The following is an 18,518-nucleotide window of genomic DNA, read 5'->3' as shown; positions in this document are numbered from 1 at the left end:
ATTTATAAAGTATTTGTAAAATAGCTTGTAAAAATTAGAAGCCTGTGAAGCTTCAAGGGGTGAGGGTGGAGGATAGAGGGTTCCTGTCTTCCAAGAAATGATGTTAACTCTTTGATAATTTTCCCGCTGAAAACTGCCTGACCTGAAGTTGCCTGCAAGTTATCAGAGAAGCCCACAGAATACCAGGGGACCCCATTGAGGGCATCCTTCTTGGCCCCCCAAAGTCCATACCTCCATTAAGGGATTCATCTGAACTTTTCAAATAAAGCCACGTTAAACTTCATGGCCACTAAGACCGAATATAGCCACTGTTTGCAGGTACTTTTTAAGCATTTGGGGGAAAAGACAACATAGCTTAGCAAAGATAAGCAATCCCTATCTTTGTAATAGGCTTCAATTTTAAAAAGGCAATTTAATAGGGGAGAACGAAACATAAGAGGTAGAAGAAGCAAAATCATATTGGGAAAGATGTGAGTAAATGGAGTAGTTTTCAGTTGCTTCTTGATGGTAACAAAGAGGGGCATTCAAGGAAAATGTATGGTTAAAATCTTGGCCTAAGATTGTAGTTGGTGAGTGAAGAGGGCAAGGAAGAAGAAGGTAGGAAGGGGTAAATCAATGAAGATACTTGTTATAAATTTATTTTCAACTTATGGAACCACAGAGGCAAGTAAACAATAACAAAAATTCAATAATATACTGAAGGCAGTGTATAGGAAACCTAAACATGTTAAATAATAATGCCCAAATTAAAACAAACGTATTTCTTTAGATAGAGCAAGGAGAAAGACCTGTTAATATGAAACTAAGCTAAAGGAAATAGCCCCCCCCACACACACACACACACTGAGTAGAAATGATTGAGGGCTTAGAGTTATGTGTTATATTTTATGCAATAATTTGTAATGGACAGTTATTGACTTACACTTGTGTGCATGAAAGAGTTCGCCTGAGCTCAGGTTGCAAATAGCTATGGCTTAGGAGGCTCTCAGCAGCCTCTGCTCCCCGCTTAAGTCTTTTTTGTGCTTCAAAAAGCCATGTGTCCATGGTTGTTTACACATGAACTGAATCTCTAACAGGAGATTTTCAAGGCTGCATCTTTGCTAATCCAAAAATTGCATGATCCTTTTTATAAGGAAACCAAGTGCTTTGCTTTTTAAGTACCTTTTGGAACCTTTTTCATCTTTATTTTACTGCCAACAAATAGAGAGCTGTTTGCTGTAACTTCTGGAAACTGTGAGTAAAATATTCACCTATTTGTAAAGTCTCTGTGATTTATTCTAGCCTAAGTATTTTTGTGGAGATTTTTTCCCCCAAGAGTGGATGAGGGCAGATGTAAATCTAATCAAGTTTCAGTGTTCTTGGAGCAATCACTATTGTGCTAACTCTGCTACCAGAGATTAAGAATGTCTCCCAAACCTCTCTCCAACAAAAAGTACATTCTATAGGTTTCTATACCCTAAGAATATAGTCAGATTTTTTTATTTTAACAATTTCCACTGTTGTACTATAGAGATCTTGGCAATTGCTAGCATCTGTCAAAAGTTCCTTTCAGTGAAATGTCTTCATAGTATCTGTTCACATCTTTAGTAGGGATAATTGGATAGAAATTTGAAAATGTGTGTTAATAATCTGTGATATTGGCTGACAAATTTCATTCCAGAATAATAATAAAAAAACCCTGGCCATTTCCAGCACAGATTGGAACTGTTTGGTGATGTGTTGGAAGTAATATGATGAAGTAACAAAGATACTAAGAGATTCAACTGGATCAGAATATAAAATGTGAGAGAAAACAAGTGGTATCCTGTGAATCCTATGTAACCAAAGCAAAATGTTCTGGCCCCAACCAAAATGGTTATTGAGTTGTAATATGATCTACATTTAAATATTTATTAAACGATTTACTGCTTTTTAAAAAAGAATCTCAAAATGGTTTTAACAAAAAATAAACAGAAGCTTATAATGCCCCCCCTTTTGGACTGTATAAAATAAGTAAAATAGATGCCCCCCCCCAGTAGCATAATTGAGCTGTTGTTGTTTTTTAAACCATTATATGAACTGCCCAGGAAGTTTTTTTTTTTTAATGAAGCATGGTAGTTACAGATACAGTTGTACCTTGGATCCTGAACACCTTGGTACTCTGACATTTTAGCTCCCAAACACCGCAAACCCGGAAGTGAGTAGTTCCGGTTTGCAAACGTTCTTTGGAACCCGAACGTCCAATGGAGCTTCTGCAGTTTCTGATTGGCTGCAGGAGCTTCCTGCAGCCATCAGAAGCAACATTTTGGTTTCCGAACATTTTGGAAGTTGAACAGACCTCCGGCACAGATTCCATTTGACTTCCAAGGTACGGCTGTATTTTAAGTAAGTATTTGGCTGTAATGCTATATCTGAATCAGAATTCACATGGCAAACAAAAAATAATGAATGGATTAGCTATATCTGCTTCCACAAATTCTGTAGTGGAAGAGAAAGATAGATGATTCTAAATGTTAATGTATATGCACATTCCACAGAGAATTAAGAAGAATTTAAGATCCATTCCAGGCACCCAGGGCTTTCAATTCATGGGGCCGGATTTGTTAATCCTTCCCAGAAATTGCAAGCAATGCACGCAGTTTGCAAACCTTCTGCTTGCTTCACAGGAACTGCCCAGGCGATTAATCTCATAAGCTATCACAATGCCACTCCCTTGTATTACAGCAGTAAAATTATTCCAGTTGTGCAGTACCCATAGTTTTCTGTAAAGAAGACTTGCCATTCTAGCACAGAGAACCCAATTGTATTCTGAGTATGTACAATTCTATTGTGATACATTGTTTTACTTCCTCTTCTTTTTTCTTAAGTATCGCCTGTTGGTATGTGTTTCTACACTCCAGGCAACCTCCACTGTTTACAAAAAAAAATGTTCCTCTTTGGACAAGATGCTTGAGAGTGCTGGTGGTCCAGCTACAGGAGTGCATGGAGGGAGTGGATATCTAGACTAGGGGTGGCCAACACAGTGCGCTCCAGGTGTTTTGAACTTCACTTATGAGCTCCAGTCAACTCGGCCAGGGATGATGGAAGTCACAACACCTGAAAGAAGTAAATGAGAATGTGAAAGGGAAAATGACCAGAGAGTTATCTAAATGGTTAGAAATAAAAGAGGAAGAGGTAGCCTATACAATAGATAAGGCATTCAGAATCAGAGGGAAAACACAACAAGCTAAATCGAAAAAACTGGTTGGTGACTGTCTAGTGGTCTTCAATTCAATTGAGATGAAAAATATGATCTTAAGAATGAGCTATTAAAAAAACCTAATAATTGAAGGAAGACCTATTGTTATATATAAATAAATTCCAATCAGGCTTTTGCGCAAAAGGGACGGATATAGACAAATAGTGAGTGTTTTGAAAAGGAATGCTATATCTTATAGATGGGAATTCCCAGAAGGGATTACCTTCTATTACAAAGACAAGAGATTTAGATTGATGAATACCCAAGAGGTGGAAAATTTTTTGAGAAGATATGAGAAGGATTTAGGGAAAGTGGAAGAAAGAATGGAAGAGAGAGAGAGATCTACTGAGGAGAGGGAGAGAAAGAGAAGGAAAAAGAGAAAGTGGAGAAAGGGAAAGAAGTGGAGGAGGAAGAGGAAGAAAAAGAGGAAGAAGGTGCAGTGGGAGGAGAAGAAGAGGAAGAAAAGGAGGAAGAAACTACAAGGAACAGGAACACTAGATCATAAGCTTGAGAACGAGTGCAGTACGAATTAAAAAGTAATAACATATACGATGATGACTTAAAATTCTATCTTGGAACGTGAACGGACTAAATGATAAATCTAAAAGGAATAGAATCTGGAAGGTATTGATGAAAAAGAATGTTGATGTGATATGTTGTCAGGAAACTCATGTGGCTAAAAAGCATAAACACATCCTGATAAATAAATGCTTGGGGGCCGAATTTATTAATTCAGACACAAACAAAAAAAGAGGAGTGGTCATATACGCCAAAGAAAAAGAGGACCCCAAATTAATATGCAAAGATGAGGAAGGGAGAATTTTGGGGGTACAAATTAACCACCAGGGAGAAAAATTTAATGTGGTAACTGTGTATGCTCCAAACACAAATAAAGCAGAATTTTTCAAAAAAACTGGAGCAAACATTATTGGACTTAGAGCCTCATAAATTGATTCTACTCGGTGACTTGAATGGAGTGCCAACCCCAGAACTTGACAGAAGTGTAAAAAGCGGAAAACTGAGCCAAGGGAAATTACCAAAATCGTTTAAAAACCTTGAAGAAAACTTAGACTTGACGGATATCTGGAGACATAAAAACCCATTGACAAAACAATTCACATATTTTTCAGAGCCGCACCAGAGCTGGGGCAGAGTAGACCAGATTTGGGTATCAAGAGAGCTCGTAACAAGAGCTGTAAAATGTGAAATACAACCCAGAACTCTGTCTGATCATAACTCAATATCCCTGGAAATTAAGTGTGGAATTCAGGGTATGCATCGATGGAGAATGAATGTTTATTTGAAAATGAAGATGTAACTGAGAAGGCCAAAAACACCTTAAAAGACTTTTTTGACTTAAATCTTAATAAAGAGACAAATATTGATATAGTTTGGGATGCCAGTAAGGCGGTGTTAAGAGGCTTCCTAATCCAACAAAACAGTTACAGGGGAAAAATAAGAACAAAAGAAAGATGGAATCTTGACCCAATTAAGAGAATATGAGAAAAAATTAATAACAAATCCTAGTGACGATCAGATTAAACAAACAGCCAAATTGTTACAATTACAATATTCAATGCTAATTAACCAAGAAGTCGAATGGATAATTAAATCAATGAGGCAAAAATTCTTCTAATCCGCAAACAAAACGGGAAAATTTCTGGCCTGGCAACTACGTAAAAGGAAAAAGGAAAATGTGATTAATAAGATAAAAATAGAAGAAAGGCTTGTAGAAGAGCCAAACGAAATAAAGAAAAACTTCCTAAAATTCTTTGAACTATTATATTAAAAAGAAGAAGACACAACAGAAATAGGAAAATATTTAGAAAATAACAGAATAACATCCATAACGGAAGAAGAGAAAACCCAACTGAACAAGTCCATAACAATAGATGAAGTCCAGGAAGCAATAAAGAAAATGAAACTAGGGAAAGCACCGGGCCCAGACGGTTATCGGCCAAATATTATAAAGTTCTTGGAGAATATTTAGCCCCGGTGCTATGTGACGTAATGAATAACATCAAACAAGGAGGGAAGATACCGGACTCCTGGAAAGATGCCCACATAACGTTGATACCCAAAGCGAATTCAGATAAACTGAGTGTAAGAAATTACAGACCAATATCGCTTCTCAACAACGATTATAAAATATTTGCGGAAATCATGGCAAACAGACTTAAGTATTATCTAAAAAATCTAATACACACAGATCAAGCTGGATTCCTTCCTAACAGAGAACTAAAAGATAACGTCAGGCATATAATAAATATCATCGAATACTTGGAAAGGAAGAATGAAATCCTTGCTGTATTATTTTTTATCGATGCAGAAAAAGCATTCGATAATATATCATGGCAGTTCTTATTAAAGTGTATGGAAACAGCAGGGATAGAAGGTGCCTTCATGGAGGGAATCAAAGCAATTTATTCTAGTCAAAGAGCCAAACTGATTATTAACAACAACTTAACTGATACATTCGAGATTTCAAAGGGTACGAGACAAGGTTGCCCCCTGTCACCGCTTCTTTTCATAATGGTATTGGAAGTAATCGCAATACTGTTAAGGCCACTTTTGAAAAGTTGCAATATCGCATGGTACCTTGAGAGTTAACCTGTGGGGTTCCTCACATGTTGCTCTTGTTTGCTATGCTCTTTAAAATATATGTGAAGCTTTTGGCAAATATCAGGGGATTTGGAGTGAGGTGTCAAGCTCTCCCTCCATCATAACCAGATGAGCTGGTTCAGGTGCTTCACTGTTGCCTGGAAGTGGTAATGAGCGACTGAAACTGAATTGAGACAAGATGTAGACACTGTGTCAGAGGTTCTTGTGTCTGGGAAGTAAAGACAGCTTGTGCTGGATAAGGTTGCACTGCCCTGTAAGGCAAGGTTTACCTAGTTGCATGTTACTCCTTAGTCCATTTATGTCTCTTGAGTCCCAGGAGGCCTGGGTAGCTCTGTGTGTCGGTTTCCAACTTGGGCTGGTTCACCAGCTGCTACTGTTCCTGGACAGGGATATCTTGGCTACAATGTTCCACAGTTTGGTAACTTCCAGATTGGACAATGTGTTCTATGTGCAGCTGCTCTTGGAGATGGTTCACTCTCCTAAATTGCAGAGAGTCATTGTCAGCCAGTGTAAACAATACTCAGCTAAACAGAATGGTGATCTGATTTATTTGTAAGGCAACTGCTTGAGTTCATAAATAGCAGTGTCATACCTGGGAGAAGAGCTGGAAGGAAATTGGAAGCATGTGCAAATCAGGTAATGCAACTGCCTCATTTGTTGACATAAAAACAGATTTCCACCTAACACGAGTAGGAGGACAAATCCCTGAAACAATACTATAATACAATGTATCATTCAGCACGTGGAATGTCTGGGTGATGTCCACTGGTGCTGACTATTTGTCACCTAGCACAACAAAGTCTTTAAGTGACTTGCAACTGATTAAGAGCCAAAAAAGAGCATAGCATGTAATCAAAACAATATGTTACACCATTTCAATAACTCATAAAGAACGCTGCAAAAAAGAACACGAACTTTAGCAGCAAGAGCATTTCCAACAAGTACGCCATCAGCCAATTTATAGGTTGGGAGAAAGTGCCTGGAAGAAAGGTTTTAACTTAGCAGTGACACAGTGTTAATGATTGTGCTAAGCAGAGGTGAGAGCATTCCACAGGTCGGAAGATGCAACCCAAAACATGCTTTCCTTTGTACTCCAAATCTCCCTCAGGGCATCCAGAGAAAGTGCTTGCGCAACAGCAGTTCTTTCCCTTGCATGCTCCCAAAATCAGGGACCGGGTGGGGCAGGAAGGGAGAAGTGCCTTAGCACAGCACTTAAGAAATCACCACCTGCCTTCTAGAAGCTGTTTGAAGTGTTAAACGTACAGAAACCAATTTCAGATTCTGCCACTCATTTAATTGATAATAAATTCTAGGCTTAAGCTATCTTTGGTTTGAGCAAAAGCATTTACAAATTGGTTCATACACCAAAAATAATGGGAAAACCTGACTAATGGGTCTTTCCTCCTCTCTTGGCTGGGAAAGGGCGTGCCAATTGGAAGGCTGGCAGTCCAAATCCGCATGGCAGGGTGAGCTCCTGTTGCTCTGTCCCAGCTCCTGCCCACCTAGCATTTCGAAAGGACGCCAGCGCAAGTAGATAAATAGGTTACCGCTGCGGTGGGGAAGGTAAACGGCGTTTCCGTGCAGTCTGGCACTCATCACAGTCCTCCGTGAGCCAGTAGCAGTTTAGTCATGTTGGCCACATGACCTGGAAAACTGCGGACAAACGCCGGCTCCCTCGGCCTGAAAAGCAAGATGAGTGCTGCACCCCATAGTCACCTTTGACTGGACTTAACTGTCCAGGGGTCCCTTTACTTGCCCGGGAAAGCACTACATCTCAGGTCAGCAGGAAGCTAATCGTTAATAAAATACATGGGACAGGATCCAGCTAAACCATTATGCTAGTGCATGGGTAGGCAACCTAAGGCCCGGGGGCCGGATCTGGCCCAATCGCCTTCTCAATCCGCCCCGCGGATGGTCCGGGAATCAGCGTGTTTTTACATGAGTAGAATGTTTTTATTTAAAATGCATCTCTGGGTTATTTGTGGGGCATAGAAATGTGTTCATATTTTTTTTCTTTTTCAAAATATAGTCCGGCCCCCCACAGGGTCTGAGGGACAGTGGACTGGCCCCCTGCTGAAAAAGTCTGCTGACCCCTGTTCTAGTGCAAGGACTTTTAGCTGTGCAATGGAATCTCCCCACCTTCTTCCCTGGCACCCCTTTAAAATTCACTCCGGAGGGTTGGGGAAACCTTTACCATTTCTTGCTTGTCCCATGTAAGGGCTTGAATTTGCTAGCCGACCTAACCGGAAGAGTCTGCGCCCAGAAGGAGGAGGAGTATCAGGAAGAGTGGAATAAATTTAATGATTATCTAGTTAAATTAACGGAAAATAGCTTGCAGATACTTAATTGGCTTAGGATTTTATTTATGTTAAGTGATGAATTTATATGTTTAATTCCATAAGGTGAAGATTTAAGGATGTTAATGTTTAAGTTAAATTTCATAAGAATTGGGATTTGGAAAACCGTTAAAAGGACATGCAATGAAATTCAACCAAGGGGAAGAGAGGAAGTCACTTAACAAAGTTAATAAGTGTAATTTTCAATAAGGCTATGATTTATGTTTGTTTGTCTTGAATGTTTGTTTGTTTGTTTGTTTATAATATTGTGAAAACTAATAAAAAAAAATGGAAAAAAATGAATTTGCAGCTGAGCTGAAGTAGTACTTTTTAATAAAGGGTGATTACTCAGACAATGTGTTTCATTGGCACTTAACTGATGATTACCGGTAGTAGGGGGAAAATATTTAAAGGATAGGGGTTTTTAAAAAGTAAGCTATATCCCCCACCCCAAAAAGGACTTAAGATAATGTCCTATATATAGTAATGTGAAAAGACTGGAGGAGTGTGGTTTCTTCATTCCTTCCCCACTCACCCACCCATGGGGGCCATGACCAGCACTTCTGAGCTCTGCCCTTTCCACTTGGGGGCTAAGGGTGCACTTTGAGGGGTGAGTCCTTGCTTATGAGTAGAAAATCCAAATCCTTGCAAACTGCAAAATTAGGAAGTGCCACTAGGTGGTAACATGTAGCAAGAGAAGGGTTTTCTAGCAATCTAAATAGATGGGGGGGGGGGGATGCACAGCTTCAGATTTAACAAGAAAATTGCCACCATCCCTTTCTGCTTAGTAAATTTCTACAGTGAAGCACTAAGAGTGGCTCAATTAGCCTAATTCAATGACACAATATCTGCTTCATTCAAATATTTCTGAGGAGGGGAGGAGGCAAGATGATCGCACTTTCTTTTAAGTCTCACCCCCCCACACACACACTTAATTTTAATACTGTTTTTAGAGGACTATCCTGTACCCAATCGCTTGCAATTAAGCTGCACTGGGACGCGGGTGGCGCTGTGGGTTAAACCACAGAACCTAGGACTTGACGATCAGAAGGTCGGCGGTTCGAATCCTCGTGACAGGGTGAGCTCCCGTTGCTTGGTCCCAGCTCCTGCCAACCTAGCAGTTCGAAAGCACGTCAAAGTGCAAGCAGATAAATAGGTACCGCTCCAGCGGGAAGGTAAACGACGTTTCCATGCGCTGCTCTGGTTCACCAGAAGCAGCTTAGTCATGCTGGCCACATGACCTGGAAGCTGTACACCGGCTCCCTCGGCCAATAAAGTGAGATGAGCGCCACAATCCCAGAGTCAGTAACGACTGGACCTAATGGTCAGGGGTCTCTTTACCTTTACCTAAGCTGCACTGAACTCAGTGGGACATACTGCTGAATGGGAATGCATAGGATTGCATTGTTAATTGCCTATTCACCTTATCTCTCTCTTTCTCTCTTACTTTTACACACACACACACACACACACACACACACACACACACACCCCTGTAGAATTAAAACATGTCACACTGCCCACACCCAACTTTATGAAGCACATTTCTAACTTCTTGGAACACACTTCTAAAAATGGTTTGGAGATTGCATAGGTTATCAACGAATTCCCCAAATCTTAAAAACAGTTTGGCAATGAATCTTCGTCCTGATTCTAATTTCAGTGAGTGGTCAGGGCTGAGGAAAATGAGGGACAATTTCTGCTTTAATAAATTTCCCAGTAGTGATGTATGGAAGTGAGAGTGGACCATAAAGAAGGCTGATCGCCAAAGAATTGATGCTTTTAAATTATAGTACTGAAGGAGACTCTTGAGAGTCCCATGGACTGCAAGAAGATCAAACCTCTCCATTCTGAAGGAAATCAGCCCTAAGCCCTCACTGGAAGGACAGATCCTGAAGCTGAGGCTCCAATACTTTGGCCACCTTATGAGAAGAGAAGACTCCCTGGAAAAGACCCTGATTTTGGGAAAGATTGAGGGCACAAGGAGAAGGGGACGACAGAGGACAAGATGGTTGGACAGTGTTCTCGAAGCTACCAACAGGAGTTTGACCAAACTGTGGGAGGTAGTGGAAGACAGGAGTGCCTGGCGTGCTCTGGTCCATGGGGTCACGAAGAGTCGGACATGACTAAACGACTAAACAACAACAACAACTGGTCTGGCAGTTGAATCTTTCTTCAACACTGGTGATACAGCAGCTTTCTCCACTGAGGCTGGAGACAAGCTGGCTAACTTAAGGGGGTCAGTTACATGGCTTGGCTGTAGGATGGGTTAGAAATCTGATGCAGTTTGCATTTACAGTTCCTCCAACCTAATTCATACTTTTCAAAATGGTAAATGAATCAAAATATAACCAAGCTTTGGAATTTGCACTATTTCAAATTTTGCAGTGCACTTCACCAGTCAAGTAATGTGTACAAAAAAAAATGTGTATAGAAAGGTAACGTGTGCATAAGAATGCACATAGGTGAAAACGTATTATATGAAGAGATAATTGCTTTGTAAAAATGTGAATATTAGGCAAATGTGCATGCAAACACATGTATATTAGGATAAATTTGCTGGTGAATTTTCATTAGGACTTGAACAGAATTGCAATTGATGGGCAAATGGAGAACTGAACTGAATATCGGAGAAAAAAGAGAAAATGAAATTGACAGATTTGCCCATACTTATTTGGCCCCCACAACTTTGAACGTCTAGCATTCCCTGCCCCATTGCATTAACCTCATTGTTGAGAGCACCATAAACAGATAAGTGCAGAAATGGCATAAGTGGCATATTTCCTCCCTCGGTTTTGTAGGGGTTTCATGTTACTTTTTCCGGCATAGTGATCAGTATGTTCATTGGTCACTAGCAAGTTAAAAACTGTGAGAATGGCCACTCAGTTTATTTCAGCTTCCTGACCAACATTGAAATGAACCTTGTCTAGAGTCATCAAGAAATCTTGGTTTAAATCAGCCAAGATGTATAAATTCACATGAATGTTTTCAGATGCAAATGTGTCATAGTAGGCAACCTCTTAGAAATATATATATTTTATTCTCTGTGAGAAAAAAAGAGGGGAAATACCACGTTAAGAAGGTGCTACCAATTGTAGTTTTATAAGTGTGTGTCTGTTGCTACCCAGTTAATTGGGCGAAAGATTCTTCCCTTGCAGGGACTAGATAATTATCGTGGCCCCTTCCAATTCTACAATTCTAAGTTCCCAACCCTGACTCAATACCCAATACACCATTGTAACTTGCCCAGCCTAGTGCAGTTGGCTGGGCTGAATCTGGTTGTGCTAAGGATAGTTTAAGCCCCCAAAAGGGGAATTCTGGGTGTGGTGTGACCAGACGGGGCCTTAGGCTGAATCCTAAACCCATTCAGCTCTGTTATATGTCCCAACACAGAACAGCATTTTAAAAGCTTGTTTTCTGCGATCCAGGCTTTGGCAGAGTAGCAGTAGCCCCTTCGGATCTGGTGTAACTTTACAACAGCTTAGCTTACACTGGCTTGCTTGATGTCTCCTTATTCTTGTGCCTGATATTGCTCCTTTAATATTTGCACTACTGGAAAAACCTGATTTGAAGACAAGTTTCTGAAATGAAGTATCTGCATTTTCTTTCTGGATGCAAGTATTATTCCTGTTGCTCCCTTCTCCATCCTAGTTTTTGCCTTGATCAACATATTTTTATATTATCAGCCGTATCCCTGCCCATTTATTTGTTATCATGTTGTATCTTTTAACATGTAAGCCTGAAGGGTAAAACTTCTGATCTTTGTAAGCTACCTTGGGAACATTTGTTTTAGAGTAGGTAGAGCTAATGCACTCATATTCATGGGTACAAGCTATCCAGGGACGCGGACTTATAAAAAATATTGGGGGGCCTGGGAAAGCTCATGAATAATAAATAAACTCATGAATATGCAAATAAAGTGGCACCGCCTCCTCGTGAGCGAATAGGGGAGAGCGTGCTGCGCCTATTAATCAGCTCCGAAGGAAATTGGGTGGAGCTTTTGCTCGGGAGGGAGGGCAGGAGGCATGCAGCCCGACCCTGTGCATTTTGGGCTGGGGGAGGGGCGGCGGTGGCGCTCTGCTGGAGGGGCGCCGGAGATTATTGGGGGGGCGGAGCCCCCCCAAACGAATTTTTGAGGGGGCTCGGGCCCCCTCAAGCCCCATGGAGTCGGCGCCTATGAAGCTATCTCATGTTCCAACAGTGCTTTGGAATCCAATCTATTTTTTTACAAAATCTTTCAATGTCATCTCTCTAGGATAACTGTATTAATGGCAGGGATTTTGGTATGCCCTCTTGAATGAATTGATTTTAACAATTCTGTCAGACAGGGTTAGTTACTTTCCCAATGCTTCTAAGCATATTACTGGAACAAAACTCCAACATTTGATTACAAATGGCTCAAAAGTTTGCTTAATGCAGCAAGCTTTTGATATTACAGATTCACAACATACATTTAAGGCACACACATTTAAAACACATGACTTCCCTTAAAGTCATGAGAACTGGGGCTCCCCCCCCCCAGAGTTATGATTCCCAGCATCCTTAACAAAGCTGCATATTTTATTTCACTCATATCTTATTTTTATTAGACTCATACCTACCAGTAAAAGCAAACTTTTGAATTACGTGAAACAATATTTTTGAGTTTTGTGTAATAGAGAAACTAGAATTTACCATATGCTGTTTCAAGATAAGGCATTCTATTTGTTCGGTTACCAGCAGCATTATTTTAATTTAATTTATTACCTGCCCCTCTAAGGTCACAAGGCAGGTTACAGCTATTTAAAAGCCTACAATAAAAAAAATGCAATCACAACAATATTACCTTTTAAAAATAAACACTGGAAGTGCAGGAAAACAAAGGTCAAAATCTGTTGACCCTGTACAGATAGATATACAGTATGCTTGTCAAGTTCTACAAACGTTAGGAATTTTGTTTTATTTTTTCAAAATGAAAGTTTGGAATCAGGATTATGGTTCATCTAGGGTGAAGTTACATTCCAAGTAGGTGAGAGCTCCACAGTTCACCCAGGAACAGCCCCATTCCCCAAGCATCCCTGCATACTTATTTCAACCTTCATCAACCTGGTGCCCACCGGATACAGCTGGACTACAGCTGTGCTGCCTTGGGCTGGTGGGAATTGGGAGTCCAGCAATATCTGGGGAGCACAAGGTTGGAGATAACTGCCTTATTGCTTAGCTTGGGGCTTAGCAATGCAGCTGAGCCCATGAGTTACTTTTTGTAAGGTCTTTCAGCTTGCCTTCTAGGTCAAAAGCCCTCAAAAAGGCAACTTCCGTAGATGATGCTTCTATCAAAAATAGAGCAAGACAAATGAGGCAGAATAGACCCGAGGAATTGGGGAGCCAGCAATACGTAATGTTGGTGAAGTCCTCAGACCCTCCAAGTGTCCCTATTTTCCAGGGATAGTCCTGGATTTACGGAATCTCGTCCCGGATTCTGATTTGATCCTGGAATGTCTTGCTTTTCCTTAAGGTGTCCCTCTTTTCATCAAAGGTTTGTTGGAGGTTATGGTAGGATGTCCCTATTTTAAAGGAAATAATTTTGATAAAAGATTTTCACGAATTACAAAAGAACGTGCAATGTCTCTCTTTTTTGTTGTTCAGATTATAAAGCCTTTTGGTTACGTTCAATGTAAGACAATATGGTATCCGGAGATGTTTTAGGCCAGGTATGGAGTTATGTGACCCCAGACCAGTCTGAAGGCAGCCCTGTATAGGGAAGTTTTTAAATGTTTAATTATGTTTTTATATATGTTGGAAGCTGCCCAGAGTGACTGGGGCATCCCAGTCAGATGGAAAATAACAACAACAACAACAACAACAACAATAATAATAACAACAACAACAACAACAACAACAACAACAACAACAACAATAATAATAATAAAAAAGGTGCTTTTTCTGGGGGGAAATAGGGGAACTCACCATGAAGTTTGTTTTATTTCTTGTGAGCCCAGCTGCACTGCTGCATATAACCTCCACCCCCAAGCAGTGGCTAAATGTAAAATGTGATTAGTAAACTCAAGCAGACAATGATTTGGATTAGAAATGGCCACAACTTTATTGATTAAAGATATAGATGGATTTCTGGCTCAGATATCTGTTCCAGACCCAGCAAAAAATAATAATTTAGTTTTAACGTTCCTACTCAAAAAAACTAATAATAATAATAATAGAAGACTACGGTGTCCCTATTTTCATTGGAGAAATGTTGGAGTGTGTTAAGTCCTGAGAACTGAGGTGTTTTGAGAACGAGCGTTTTGCATGTTGTAAAAATGAATGAATGAATGAATGCATGATGCGCACAGACCAGGCAAAAAGAAGCCAAAATAAACTCTTAAAAGGCAGAAAGCGGGTAAAGGAGGCCACACAGCCGTCTCTCAACCTGCTCCTGACGCCGGATGAGGAAGGGGACGGGACTTTTGAGCCGCTTCCCTTCCCTTCCCCAGCGCGCCAAGAGCCCTCGAGTGGCGCCTTCGAGAGAAGGCGGGAATAAATCATTGTCAGGATGCAGAGCGCGGAAATTGCTCCACAAGCTCGCGTGGAGCCGCCCAAGTTGCAAGTCGGGGGTGGGGGGGGGCAGCCTAGGGATATCGATGGGAGTTTGCCGCCAAAAGTGTAAGCCCCCCTTTTCTGTTTTATTTTAAATACCCACACACGCCGCGACTTATAAGCCTCCCTCAGACACGCATCAGCCGGGCAAGGAATGGCCTGGTGGTCCCTTCAATTTTGACCTCCTAAGAGGGAAATTTTTATTTTATTTTTTTAAAAAAAACCCCAGTTCTCAATTCTACATGGGGAGCCGGGGGTGCCCGAAGGCTCTTGGCGGGAAACGGGCGAAAACCCCCGGGCAAGTTGCCTGCTGGCCCCCCGTGGCATGAGACCTTGCAGGATGAAACTGTAGGTGACGCGGTTGCTTTTAAAATCGGCCCTGCTTCTGCCTCGAATCAGCATTTTCTCGGGCCGTGGGTGGACTGAAAAAACCGTCCCTCTTTTTTTATGCACAAATTCCCCTAAACCAAGGCAGAAGGGAGAAATCCAGTTTCACGTTCTCCCTCCCCCCCCCCAAAGAATAAGGGGAGGAAAAGGGTACGCCATCCTGTTTCCCTTCTGCCCGTGGGTCAGCGGTTTCCACAACGCTGAATTTTATATTATTTTTGTTCAGTTCTGGTAGCTCCCTATCCCTATTTGCTGCCTCAGTTTCCCCATCTGTAAACGAGTTTTATTGCAATGCGCTCCCCCCCCCTTAAGTAGGGGGTAAAGTGCTTAGAAGCCCTCTTTCTCTCACAAAATGGCTCTTAACGGCGCCTTAAGAGCACGGGACGAGCGGCTGAATAACCTAAAATTTAAAAAGAAGCCCATGAAAACAAAAGAAGAAAAATGAATGGCGGGGAAGGAGGGAGGAAAGAAAGAAAGAAAAGAAAACCTCCAGAGAGTGCGCGCGGGGAAAAGCAGGTTTGCCGCCTTTTCCCCCACCGTGGACCACCCACCCTCAGACCCCCCGAAATGCGGGTGCAAAAGCAAGACGCAAGTCGGAGGAGGCGAGCGAGTGCAAACACAAGGAGAAAAAATGGGTTTGTTTGTTTCTTCTCTCTCTCTCTCTCTCTCTCTCTCTCTCTCTCTCTCTCTCTCTCCCCCTTTTCTTGAATGAACGGCGAGGTGGGGCCAGAGGGAAGCCGCCCCATTTGCTGAGCCCCGGAGCGTGAGAGCGGCTCGCCTCGACTCTCCGCCCCCTTGGGCTTCTGCATCGAGTGCGCTTCCCCTGCCCGCCGGGACCTCCCCAACAGCCGCCGGAGCGCCGAGCCGAACGCAGCTCAGCCAGCGCATCCAATCTGCAGCCCGGGCTGGAGAAGGAGGAGGCGCCTCGTGACTGGGAAGCATTGCGCGGCTGCCCGGGGTAGCAAGGGCAGAGGGGGGTGGGGTGGGGGGTGGCGGCCAGGACCAATTAATACCTCTGAGACACGCCCCTTTGCCTCCTGCGATCTCTTCCTCCTCTCCCTATATATTACACACACGCGCGCAACACAAAAAAAACCTGTGCTGTTTTTTTAATGGTGGGGGTTACTGTATTTTCCTCTCCCCATCCGGAGTTTAGCAGTAGAAAAGGTGGTTCATTCCAGATTTGCGCGCGCGTGTGGCATCTAAGTGGAGGGAGATCCGCGTCTGAATGAAAAAAAAATTAAAAAAAGAAATCTAAACAGAAGGGATTTAAACATGAGGTTTTTTTTTTATGATGCTTTTCAGAAATTTCCTCGTTTTCGTCCTGGGGCTTTTCCTGAAGTTCAGCGGCAGGGATTGCTGAGACTTGGGGCATAGCTTCGGAAATGTCATTCAAACGGGAGCCTTGTGAGTCTTTCTGGAAATCATAGCAACTCAACGGTATCTGAAGATCTTCCGCACTCTTCCCTTATTCTTTTTCTCCCCCCCCCCCACCCCACTTTTTTGGGGGGAATCATCAAAGAAACTACTGCATTTCATTTTTGTAGAGGACCTGAGACTGTTTGGATTTATTTATTTATTTTCCCTGCAAGGAAACTTGACAGAAAAGTAGATTTATTTCAAGTAAGTGTTTTGTGTTTGTTTTTTTCCCCACAGGCAATTTGCTTTGGGTAACTTTATTTCATTTGGTGGTGGTTGGTTCCCTTTAAGCACTGGTTGAGGGTCTTTAGTTGAATGTGCTTTGCATGAATTTGCATTAGAGGTTGCTCTGCTGTAGTAAATCACATATTGGATGTCAGGAGGTTTTTTTTGTTTGTTTGTTTGGAATGTGTGCCCAGCAGTCTCCTTCATTCATGTCCTAGTCTATAGCAGCATGTAGGAGGGGTGTGTGTGTGTGGAAATGCACCTGACTTTGAATAAGCATCTGATTTTCTTATTTCAGATGCATTTCAACACAGAGGACGGAACGTCTCTGCAAATACGCTTCATAATAAATATTACATGTGGAATACAGTACTGGCTGCATTTTAAATCCGGTTTCCACCGTGCACCGCAAACTGAGGAGGGAAACACTGGGAAGGCGGAAATACCTTTGAGACCCTGAGGACTCCCCCATACCTCAACCAATGGAACTGCATAGAATAAAACAACTGGATTATATATAAACACTGGCACTTACTATTACTGGCTGCTTTATTTTTTGGGGGGGGCGGGAGGGGGGACACTCCATCCGCTTCTGCATATATTTTTTCCCTCCTTTCCCCTACTCCTTGCTATAAATGATGGCTCAGACTGGGATAAGAGGTTACGACACAAGAGAGATAGTGCAGACGTACATCCATTACAAGCTGTCGCAGAAAGGATATGACTGGGTTGCCAGTGAAGACAGAGAAGACCTTCCTTCTCCTCCAGATCCTGCTGCTGCAGCAGAGACCTTCCCTAACCTTGCTAGGCTGGCATCACATCCTTCCGAGCTGCCTGTAAGTAACGCCGCCCCGGCTGATGGACCGCAACCTGTGCCACAGGTTGTCCACGCAACTTTACGCCAAGCCGGGGATGAGTTTTCGCGGCGTTACAGGAGGGACTTTGCTCAGATGTCTGGACAGCTGCACTTGACCCCGGTCACTGCCAGAGCTCGCTTTGCGGCAGTTGTCGAAGAGCTCTTCCGAGACGGGGTGAACTGGGGGAGGATTGTGGCGTTCTTTGAGTTCGGTGGCATGATGTGCGTGGAGAGCGTCAGCCGGGAGATGTCGCCCCTTGTGGACAATATCACAGTGTGGATGACTGACTACCTGAACAGGCACCTGGACAACTGGATCCAAGACAATGGAGGCTGGGTATGTTTTTCTCTGTGTTTCCATTTTCAAATGCGTTCGTTACCACTATTTCAATATTACACCTTACCAATGTGTTTGCAGTGGGGGTCAAAGCTAGCTTGCCTGGCTAGCTGTTTTCCAAGTGTGGTTGTCGCCAGTAGAATTCACGGACTCTGGTACTTAATTGTTTCTGGCAGTTTGCTTGTCCTGGTCCAAAATGTGACAACCGCTTACCATAGACCTGCCAGGTGTTCGATAGAAGAGGACCTACACTGTATCATTCCTATCTCCAGTGCGCCAGAATTTAAAAGTCAGTTGCCGTGTTGAAAGTAGATGTTTAAAAACTGAGGTGTTTCAGCAGTGATAAAGTTCCCATAAATCTCTCTAGCCTGTAGGTGACTGTGTTGCGCTTTTCTCTCTCAGGTTACAGTGAGAACTCCCCATCTTGTTTCAATCAAGGTTTAATCGCTGATGTCATTCATAGGTTGTGTGAAATTTGCTGGTAAAATGAGGTCACAGTTTAAGCATGAGAGAGGAAAACTAATGATGAGGGGGAAGCTAATTCAC

At 42.2% G+C, this 18,518-nt stretch overlaps 1 protein-coding gene across 4 annotated transcripts in view; it reads left to right on the top strand.

Moving 5' to 3' along the window:
* Positions 1–15,482: 15,482 nt before the first annotated feature.
* The window catches only part of BCL2 (BCL2 apoptosis regulator), a 140,914-nt gene continuing 137,878 nt past the window's right edge, over positions 15,483–18,518 (top strand). The window contains exons 1-3 of one of the 4 annotated variants that reach the window (XM_081206651.1): positions 15,483–15,770; positions 16,441–16,758; positions 17,078–17,972. In XM_081206651.1, the coding sequence (XP_081062777.1) occupies positions 17,415–17,972 (558 nt within the window). In that variant the 5' untranslated portion in view covers positions 15,483–15,770; positions 16,441–16,758; positions 17,078–17,414. Of the gene's footprint in view, positions 15,771–15,977; positions 16,094–16,114; positions 16,759–17,077; positions 17,973–18,374; positions 18,444–18,518 lie in introns of those variants that run through there. The other 3 variants (XM_081206652.1, XM_081206653.1, XM_081206650.1) reach the window with 3 other exon arrangements.

The sequence above is a fragment of the Podarcis bocagei genome (genome assembly GCF_964188305.1).
Source record: "Podarcis bocagei genome assembly, chromosome: 8".
Classification (NCBI taxonomy): Eukaryota; Metazoa; Chordata; class Lepidosauria; order Squamata; family Lacertidae; genus Podarcis; species Podarcis bocagei.
Note: the sequence above shows the minus strand (reverse complement) of the source record. Positions and strands in the feature narration are given on the sequence as shown.